This window comes from Clytia hemisphaerica, unplaced genomic scaffold, assembly GCF_902728285.1.
Source record: "Clytia hemisphaerica strain Z4C2 unplaced genomic scaffold, Clytia hemisphaerica genome assembly, whole genome shotgun sequence".
In the NCBI taxonomy this organism is placed as follows: Eukaryota; Metazoa; Cnidaria; class Hydrozoa; order Leptothecata; family Clytiidae; genus Clytia; species Clytia hemisphaerica.
The window spans coordinates 270,944-281,495 of NW_027103532.1; the positions used below are offsets into that span (position 1 = coordinate 270,944).

Genomic DNA, 10,552 nt, shown 5'->3' on the forward strand with positions numbered 1-10,552 from the left:
TTCAAATTTTAAGATCATCTCCAAAAGGAACTCCTTTTTTGTGTTTCTGGTCACAGAAACTTGTACTCGTTGACATAGAGTAATCTGAATAATCGGTTAATGTCCAATAAATTTTTTGAAGATGTTGTGCCAACCTCTTGAGACATCATCATAGAACTGATCCTAAAAAATGGTTAAAAAATAAAATGTAAGTTCTAGACGACAACTGAAGAAATCAATGAAAGTCAATGCATGAAAATGGAGAAGTTTTTATTTTTACCTATTCCTGCAATCTTCATTTTCTTTACGCAAGCTCACTATCTCATCTTGTTTTTCTTCAATAATCTTCCTGGCTTGTGATGCCCTATAAAAAGTTGTTGAGATCGATGATTATTGGTACCAAACTTGTTCAGGATAATTCTAATTTGAATCTCGTGTGATTTAAACTTCTGTCATGTACAAACTCAAAATTATTTCTCTTATTTGAAAATGGAATTTTTGTTTTGAGTGTGTCGAGGCCCTACCTGTCCTACCTTTATAAAATCTAATTTGCATCAGAACAGAGAAAATCCGAAAAGGGGTTTTAGATAAATTGGTCGAAATAATCTTGAAAACATTATTTTAAGAAATTCAAACTCAAGGAAAAGATTATTTTAAAACATTGATAGTGTCGAAACAGTCTAGCACAAAGAATCTACATTCAAAACAAAACTTGGTTCAATAGTTGGTGTAATGGGATTTCCGAGTCCTCCATCTGAACTTACTTAATTTCATGAACAGATAGAGTAAACAAAACAAAAGGGGAGACGAGTACAGAATGAACTTAGACAAAGTCAGTTCCCTATAAAAATAATCTTTGACATAACCAGCTCCTAAAGTTACAAAAGAAAAGTTACACTTACATTATGAAATTAATCGTTGAAGCTCTAATATTTGACTTCACTAACCTCCTTATAAAAGAAAAATTGACCTCTATATATACTAGGTCCCTACTCCTAAAAATAAAACTTAATTACTTGATTATATAATCTCAGTGGGGTTAATGGGGTTAACTTTCATATTTCAAAATAACAAAATCATAAAAATTGTCATAAGGAAGGCTGAACAGGAAAACATAGAGGAAGGTCATTTTAAGGTGATTAAAAGGTTCTGATAAGAGGGTAAATAAAAGAAATATCGTTAAATTTGCCTTACTTCTATTTAGATTAGTAGATATTTGCTTTCAAATAGTAGAAACGGTGTACACTGATGAGACTCGTAAAAATGGGACATGGGTTTCCTGTTGTTACATAATAGCTCACGTAACCAAAGTCGTTAACATTTCACAACCTGAGAAGGGGGGGTTCTGGCTTCGCTCGTGATTCAACATCACGGGGGCACGAAAGAGTGTTGCCCTCAACACACAAATCCAAGTGTCTTGATCACATATCTTCTTCTGTTGCCACCCTATAATATGACTGGCGAGGTTGCCTTTGCTGTTTTGAATAACAGACTCTGGCTATATGACCTGGCTTCCCGCAGCGAAAGCAGGTGAGTGGCTTCCTAATTTTGTTTTCATCATTTTTGGGCCCCATGGCTTCCACAGCGGTGAGGATGCTCTGCATGGTGGCTGCGTCATCCCTTGGGGGACTAATTGATTCCTTTAACAAAAGGGCATGGGTTGCATCGCTGTAAGACTTGGGTTGTTTCATCTGTATATAATTCCTATAGGGTAAGTCTAAGCCAGCAATCATAATATCTAGTTTGGTTTGATCCGCCACTTCTAGATTGTGTGAGAGCTTTTCCACTTTTTCTAAGTATTTTGTAATGCTTTCGCCTTTCTGTTGAATGCCGTGTAGCTCTTGGCGTTTCCGATATTTCAATTCTGGAGCGTCAAATTCTTTTCGAAGACAATCAGATAACTTCTTATAGTCTTCTTTCGAGTTATTAGTTAGGGTAAAAAAGAACGTGTACGCTCTATTCTTTAATAATAGAGGTATTACTCTTGCTTTCTGCTGATCGTTTAATTGGTAAAATGACAATGACAAATCAAGTTTGGTCAAAAACTCAACTATGTCTTCATCTGATTGGGCACCAAATTTTGGGAGGGAAGCAATGTCCACTCTATTGGCAAGTAGGGAGGTAAGTAAAACTGTGTCTGACATTGGATTCGACTCTTTCACAATTTTCATTGTGTTATTAGGGTTGGGTTTTTGACTGTCACTTCTAAGCCCGCGAATAGCAGGGGTAGAAATGTCAATAGGGAATGGGGTTTTGGACGAGAAGGGTTCTCCACGATTGACTGGGTCATTTGTTTCCAGTCGTAATCTTTCTAGGAGATTTTCATGGTTTTTGTTGGTTTTTTCAACGAATCGTTCTAAGATTTGGTGGGACTTCTTAAGAGATTCGAAAGCTTCTTCAAGCTCGTCTCTCAATTTTAGGGACGGGGGTGTGCTATCAAATTGCACTTCTTCTTGTAAGTTCTTTAGTTCTTGAAGGATCCTGTTGACTTCTTTGGATAGGGCTTCTTCTTGTTGTGATCCTTTGTGTTGTAGGGATTCAATCGATGGGATCGAAGGTGTTCCTGGCTCTTCTGGTTGTCCGTGACCTTGTTCAATCTTCTGTTCCAATGTTCAGGTGATATCCTTCAAGGTATTGACGTATTGTCTTTGGCCATTAGACAACTCGCTGATACTTTGCTTGGCGATTTGGATTCGATATTGGATATTCTTGTACATCTCTTCCCGTGATTCTTGGTCAACAGAGTCAGTCCTTGCGTCATGAGTCTTCTCTCCCGTTGAATCCCACTCTTGTCCTAGATGCATTCTGATTGCACCCAGTGCGTGGCGTCGTGGTACTTTTAAGTTGTCGTGGGTTGACATAATTACATAATTTGGGTCAAAGGGGATTTGTGCCATAGAGGATTCGCCTCTAGGCGGACCGGTCAAATTTTTTTCTTTTAAGTACTTCATCAAAGACTCCCATTTAGTCTTTGGCTAACCACCGTCAAAGAATTTCTTTTTATTCTTTGGAATACCATAGAAGCTCCCTTTTAGCTTCCGTATACCTTCAAAGGCTCCCTTAGTCCTTTGGCTATCTGTCTCAAAATTTAATGGGATACTCTGTCAAATCGCTGGAGTTTTCTTTTCTTTTCTCCGCAAAATATTTTCGTTACATGTTTTGACTTCTACATGTACAAATTTTCAAAATAAAAAGGGTTTCTTTCTTCAATTAGCTAATATTTTCTTCAAAGGGGATTTCTCTTTAATTAGTAAAATTTACATCGCCTACATCAGGGGCTACGTCAAGGTTAATTGAGGCAAGTTCAAGTTCAATATCTGATTTATTAAATCCGGTTTCAAATAAGAGGAGTAGATCAATTATATATAATTTGATAAAAAAAAATTGATAGAGGGATTGAGAAATCATTTGCTTGAGATTTCTAAGTCAATTAAAGTTAATATTAACAAAAAAAAAATAGGCATGCCAAAAGAAAACATCAAAAGGGAGTAACGGATAAGCTACCAGTCGCGAAAGGAAAAGGAGAGAGGGGAAGGGAACATTTCTGCACTCGTCGAGGGTAAGGTTGGAAAAGAAAAGGGGACAGGTGGGCAGACATCTCGGTAGAACCTCCATGTCGAGGCCCTACCTGTCCTAACTTTATAAAATCTAATTTGCATCAGAACAGAGAAAATCCGAAAAGGGGTTTTAGATAAATTGGTCGAAATAATCTTGAAAACATTATTTTAAGAAATTCAAACTCAAGGAAAAGATATTTTAAAACATTGATAGTGTCGAAACAGTCTAGCACAAAGAATCTACATTCAAAACAAAACTTGGTTCAATAGTTGGTGTAATGGGATTTCCGAGTCCTCCATCTGAACTTACTTAATTTCATGAACAGATAGAGTAAACAAAACAAAAGGGGAGACGAGTACAGAATGAACTTAGACAAAGTCAGTTCCCTATAAAAATAATCTTTGACATAACCAGCTCCTAAAGTTACAAAAGAAAAGTTACACTTACATTATGAAATTAATCGTTGAAGCTCTAATATTTGACTTCACTAACCTCCTTATAAAAGAAAAATTGACCTCTATATATACTAGGTCCCTACTCCTAAAAATAAAACTTAATTACTTGATTATATAATCTCAGTGGGGTTAATGGGGTTAACTTTCATATTTCAAAATAACAAAATCATAAAAATTGTCATAAGGAAGGCTGAACAGGAAAACATAGAGGAAGGTCATTTTAAGGTGATTAAAAGGTTCTGATAAGAGGGTAAATAAAAGAAATATCGTTAAATTTGCCTTACTTCTATTTAGATTAGTAGATATTTGCTTTCAAATAGTAGAAACGGTGTACACTGATGAGACTCGTAAAAATGGGACATGGGTTTCCTGTTGTTACATAATAGCTCACGTAACCAAAGTCGTTAACATTTCACAACCTGAGAAGGGGGGGTTCTGGCTTCGCTCGTGATTCAACAAGTGTTAAACAAAAATATTCAATAAATAAAAATCACGATTTTTGATCAAAAAGACATTTTTGAGGTTTTAAGTATAAACCTTCTCTTTTTTTATGGAGGTTGAGGTCACCATCCTTACTCTTTTTCAGCAATGCGATTAGCTTCATGAAGATCACAATTCCTGAAAACAAAAAACAAAAAGAGTTTTATTTCTTAAATTTTTGCTTCACAAAATCTTTGGCATTTTATGTTTTATTCAGTAACTTAACTATATATGTCAAAATCAGGAAGATTTGAACCTTTTCAAAAAACAGTTCTCTTAAAAGATATAAGACAAGACAAGACATACTCCTTTCCTAGTGGGAATAAGCCCTAACCTAAATCAGAGATCACTTCACAAAAAAGATATACACACAGCAAATTATTGATTTATTTAGGATTTTTTATAGATGTTATCTGCTAACTTTTTGCGCTCACGATTCAATTCAGACTGTAGTTGCTCATGTTTCCCTCTTAATGTTTCGATTAAATCTTTTGAACTGTTCTCCATGGTCACTGTACGAACACTGTTCTTGATATCTTGTGCTGTAGCAGTTTCCAACTTTTGTTCCTGTTCTGGCTGCTTCTTCTTCTCTGGTTCTTTCCTTTTCTCACATTTCCTGAAAGACAAATTCATATCAACTGTTAAAATGTTAAAAATAAATACTTAAATAAAATTTAAGGATGTTAGATGAATTTATGCCCATTGGAAAAGAAGTTTAATTCTGCTCAGGGACATATGAAAAACAGTAGATGGAAATTCAATAAAAAATGCTAATATCTTTATGATTATTGAGAACAAGAATAATTTTTGGAAAAATTCTGTTAGTTTCAAGACCATTGAGTTAAATACAAAAGAGAGAGAGGAATGTTCAACAAGTCCAAAGCAAAGAAAAATGAAACTTAGAGATTTATGCCATATTTTGGGGTGATGCAATGGATTTTTCTCTCAATTCAGAGTTTGACCGAAAACCATGCGGGTCTAACATTTTCAATAAGAAATAAGTGACATCCTTTCACATCCAAGATGGGCTTTGAACTCAATGCTCAAGACACATTGCAATGAATTGAATTTAATTAACATATCTGTACCTCAATTTATCTTTGTGAACATCCTTCAATAAAGAAAGCAATTGCTTTGACCAATGAAGTATGTTTGTTATGGTTGACAAATCATTTGTAGAATAGGGTTGAGCTGCTTGATTCAGCATGGATTTGAAATTTATATTGATTTGTATTAAGAAATTATTTTTAATTTCATCAGCTGATATAAACCCCATTAGTTTCTCCATTGCCTGTCTATATTCTTTTCCTTCTTCATAAACAAATGGGTCATCATTTCCTTTTCTCTCAATGGCATATTTTACATTATGCATATCAGCTGACCCAACTTCAAGTAGATAGAACAGATAAAGTGTCATTTCCCCTATTTCAAAGCCTCTTGACTTATTGGAATTTCCAGTTGGAAAATGAATCACCCTCTTGGAATCAGCAGAATATCTGTAAAATAAAAAAAGCGTTAGAAAACAGTTGTTATACTTGCAGAATAATGAGGGTAAGGATGAGGCCCTGAGATCAGATTGTGATTGTTTTCTACCCACCACACTAAAGCTCTATTTGACGAATACGCTATCTCAAAATCGTAAGAACCGCGCTCATCTAAAAGGACTGGAAATGACAACAAAGTTGCGTGATCGTGTTTAGGAATAGGGCATCGTATCAGGAAATTTTAGTTTTTTACTTTCCGGCGCACAAAAAGATTCTTATTGTAGAATTTTCCACGAGAGGACTATTTTCCTCAGATGGCTAATTTTCAAGGGCCTTCAGAGGTTTACCATGCCCGTAAGAAAATTATGACTAGCTGTTATCAGGCTAGGGAGAAGGGGGGGGGGTGGAATGTTTCCCTCACAGAGGCAAAACACAACATTTATTTCATAATGCAATTTCTTGATATTTTCTAAACGCAGTTGAAAAAAATTTCTTTACCTGTCAACTACTTTTTCAAACAATTGCAATGCCTCGTTGCAAAACTTCAAATCTTTTTCAAACTCATGCTTTCTTTCAGCAGCAAAAAGTATTTCGCCAACATAATATAGAACATCCTCGAAATAAGACACAATAATTGAAAGTCCATCGATATCAAGTACTGTACGGAATTTATAGTTAAAAGTGCAAACCAAACGATCCATTTTTCGAATGAATACATCAATGGATTTTAGTTGTCCCGTAGATTTATTGTAGCGTTGTAAGTATGCAAGTAGATGTTCCAAGTGGGCTTCCCCAAAACCCAAAAGAAGATTGACATATTTTTCAACATCAATGAAATTTGTAGAGTTGGTATATGAGTTTTGTTTGAGAATGGCTGCTTGGCTCATGATAACTCAATACTAAAAAATATTATATGCTCATAATGTTATATTGCAAATGTTTGAATATGTTTGAAACTTATCAAGCATTATAAATATTGCACCCCCCTTTAAATTTAGCTTTCATGGAAGTATGGTAGAAAGTCACACGAAAAGTTTTGTATTGAATCGACACTAAATTTTCTAATCATATTTTTAGGCATACAAGGAAAAAACCTCGGAAAACAATGAGATAAACACTTACACTTTTTAACCCAATTTGAAGATTTGAAACCAAAATAAATCGTACTTTCAGCTTTTACAACTAGAGGTTTTCATTTATAATTTTTAGTGTTTTTTCTATGTAAAAAGAGAAATTAAACAAAAGGTTTAATGGATCAACATTTTGATACATTGAGTGAAAACATCCTCAGTAGCTGCATGCAATAGGATAATGACTTCTTTCTAAGGCAAAAACTGTGATTAGAGAGATTCCCAAAACTTAATGACAATATATGGCAACCGTGACGGGAATATCTTGGCTTCATAAATAATAGTAATAATAAATGAGTAAACAGCGTTTATATCCCTACACTAGCGACCATAGTGTAGAGCATCCGGCTATGGTGCGCAAGGTTGTTGGTTCAAACCCCAGTCGGGTCATATCAAAGATTTCCAAAATGGTACTTGATGCCTCTCTGCTTGATGTTCAGCAATTAAGAGAATGATCAAGGGTAAGTGGAGTAATCCAGGAAGAAAGCGTGGCGCCCTCCCCTACCTTCGGGTAGATAGCTATCGAATGAGGAGCCTTCGGGTCGCCTCCGATTGCAGTCGCAGACTTACTTACTTACTTAAAAATAAATAGAAATAATAACAAAACGAATAATAATAAATAAAACTAGTGAAAAAATAGTATTTTAATTTATTGATGTGTGTGAACGTGTCCTGTACAAATTACATAAAAATATGGTATTTTTACAAATCATATAAAATAACTAAAAAAGCGATACATTACATATTAGGAGTCTTCTCGTTAGAAGATTAGAACCGTCTTACGCTTTAGTGTTACTGCCTGCCAGCTTACCAGACATTGACACACAGTTTTTGAATTAAGTGCGTTAATCCAGTGTGAACCACTAGAGAAAAAGGCCATGGCGTATTATGGAATCAATACCTAGCCCAGTAATAAACAGGCTTATTGAGTTTCTGTCTACCCTATTCCCCTTCACATTCACTTGCCAAGTGAATAATAGCATCCAGTGGGAATCGAACCCTGACCTCCCTGACGGCAGTCAAGATTGATAAACAGTATAAGGCACTATAGGGTTTTACATTCAGACATTTCATTGTCCACCATCACTCTTTTCTTCGCTTTCTTCTTCAGTTGTTTGAGATTCTAACAAAGGGCCAAAACTTTTGAGAACCATCTGTTGGTAATTGCTGATCCTAAAATACAGGAAATCTCAAGGTAGAAAAGTTTTCATTAGGCTGGACTTAAAAATGTTGGTTTGCCATCAGCCGACCCTCGATGTTAGAGGCCAGTCGGAAAATATTTCATTTTGACGACTTGTGAAAGTTCTCTTTACATAATTTTGAAATAAAAACAGAAGAGCTAGAGGGAAATTCACGATTCTTAAGCTTAAGACTCGGGGTACCTAAGGCACTCCCCATATCGGCCGCACAAGGTTCCACCCCTTAACGTAAATGTGCATAGGACGATGCCAAGGTGTGTGAGCTCGTGGGTTGCTTTATGCTTTCGATTATTCTAAACATCGTCATACAATGTAACATGACGGCAGTGAATTACTACCTTGATGTAACGTTTTACTATAACAAATAGTACATATCGACCACAAGCCAAATAACGTCAAACCACCCTCCCAACATCATCAAGCAGATTCCACTTTCAATTCAAAAACACTTATCCAATCTCATAGAGTGAAGAGATATTCCACCAAGCAACACCGCATTACCAAGAAGCACTACAAAGGTCGGGTTATAACCATACTTTTGAATATAAACCAACACGTAACATCAACAACAGAACAAAAAAAATCGGAAGAGAAAGATAATTTGGTTCAATCCACCGTATATATAATGCAAACTTGTCAACAAATATCGGGAAGTTTTTCTTAAACTTAATCCAGAAGCACTTTCTGCGTGGGCATAAATACTACAAGATCCTCAACATTGAAAGTGAGTTCTGTATGCCCAAAGTGAAGTCGGTTCTCAATAAGCACAACAAGAAAATCACAAACCCAAAGCCGCTTGACCAGAACTGCAAAGCAAGAAGAACAACACCGAAAAGAAATATATCGGATTGTACGGTTATACTTTTTTAAAAAAACATTTCTGTACACACAAGCTAACCCCGGACTAACAAGAACTTCAATAACACCCTTTCAACAGACTTCTGGAACATGAAAGAAAATGGAAACCTGACATTTAGCTGAAAAATAGTGTGCCACAAAAGAGCTTATACCCCAGAAACAAACAACTGTTTATTATGCTTACAGGAGAAATTGCAGGAGATTGCCCCCTTTCCGGGTCAGAACTTGTGAATTAAGCAAACTGGAATCATCGCCAAATGCCGTCGCAGACGGAAATTATTTCTCCTCGAGACTTTCAAATAATTTTGAATTTTGAATTGACGTCAGAAAATTTCTTGAAGACATCAAATTATTGATTTTTATAGAACATTTATTTCACTGAGGATTGCCATCCTGGGTGGCATGAAACTTTGAGTATGAAATTAACTTAGTTCGTTTTGTTTACTCAAACTAGTTAATGTTTTTCAAGTTTTTTCGAAGCGTTTCGATATAGAAAATGAGATGGAGCACGGTCAGACTGTCCAACTTGCTGCGAAATCGAAAAATCGAAAAGTTTTTTCCTTCTTCAAGTTATTCAAGATTTCCTTTATAATAGTAAGACGTCATCAAAATGGGAAAAATTGAGGTTTTTGTCAAAAAATTTTCAATTAAAGAGCAAGTGGGACCATCTGACCATGTTCCATCTCTTTTTCTATATCGAAACACTTTGAAAAACCTAAAAAGACTTTTTCGTTAAGGGGTGGGACCTTGTGCGGCCATTGGAGAGTGCCTTGGGTACCCCGATAACAGGCCAAGACAGACACGATAGAGATCATCAATAAGAAAATTAACAAAAGTGGAATTGGAAATAAATGAAATTTATACCAACCTATTGCGAAAATCTCTATTTTCTTTACTAAGTCTATCAATTTTGTTTTTTTGTTCTTCAATCAACATTTGGGCTTCTGTATTTCTGAAAAATCACACCGTGAAACAGATCTTTATTAGAATCTTTTACTGGTATTTGCTTTAAAAATGTTGATATTGTTATTTTTGAGGACTCTGATAATAGTTTCACACAAAATTGTTATGTACATGAAATTTCAAATAAAAGGTAATCAATATAGTGGAAACTTACGAAATATCAACTTTGTCTGAAAATTTAATGAGTTTAAAGAAAAGTATATAATCTGTTTTCTAGCATAAGTACTGTAAAGAAAAGCATACACAAGCAGAACAAAGAGTGAGTTTTTAATTGAAAATTATAATTTTGAAGTGAAAAGACAAACTTCTTGCGCTCAAGGTTTAATTCAGACTGTAGTTGCTCATGTTTCCCTCTTAATGTATCAATTAAATCTTTTGAACTGCTCTCAATGGTCACTGTACGAACACTGTTCTTGATATCTTGTGCTGTAGCAGTTTCCAACTTT

The 10,552-nt window shown here is 35.3% G+C and overlaps 1 protein-coding gene and 1 long non-coding RNA gene across 2 annotated transcripts; both read right to left on the bottom strand.

Annotated features, from left to right (window-relative positions):
• Nucleotides 1–35: 35 nt before the first annotated feature.
• On the bottom strand, nucleotides 36–7,169 carry LOC136799703 (myosin-M heavy chain-like). Its single transcript, XM_067056416.1, has 7 exons — nucleotides 7,079–7,169; nucleotides 6,455–6,855; nucleotides 5,561–5,968; nucleotides 4,894–5,088; nucleotides 4,569–4,610; nucleotides 260–343; nucleotides 36–162 (listed from the first exon to the last, which is right to left on the bottom strand). The coding sequence occupies exons 2-7, from the start codon at nucleotides 6,841–6,843 to the stop codon at nucleotides 51–53; spliced, it is 1,230 nt and encodes a 409-aa protein (XP_066912517.1). The 5' UTR covers nucleotides 6,844–6,855; nucleotides 7,079–7,169; the 3' UTR covers nucleotides 36–50.
• A 509-nt stretch (nucleotides 7,170–7,678) lies between these two features.
• On the bottom strand, nucleotides 7,679–10,552 carry LOC136799689 (uncharacterized). The gene is made up of 3 exons (XR_010845556.1): nucleotides 10,412–10,552; nucleotides 10,012–10,095; nucleotides 7,679–8,259 (listed from the first exon to the last, which is right to left on the bottom strand). It is a non-coding gene; the product is annotated as an uncharacterized lncRNA (long non-coding RNA).

What these genes read in the sequence shown, in the direction of transcription:
- LOC136799703 (XM_067056416.1), bottom strand. Translation starts at nt 6,843, where the DNA reads ATGAGCCAAGCAGCCATTCTCAAACAAAACTCATATACCAACTCTACA. An exon ending in TTGAATCGTGAGCGCAAAAA is followed by an intron (nt 4,611 to 4,893) that starts GTTAGCAGATAA and finishes TTTTGTTTTCAG; the next exon opens with GAATTGTGATCTTCATGAAG. An exon ending in AATCGCATTGCTGAAAAAGA is followed by an intron (nt 344 to 4,568) that starts GTAAGGATGGTG and finishes AACTTTTTATAG; the next exon opens with GGCATCACAAGCCAGGAAGA.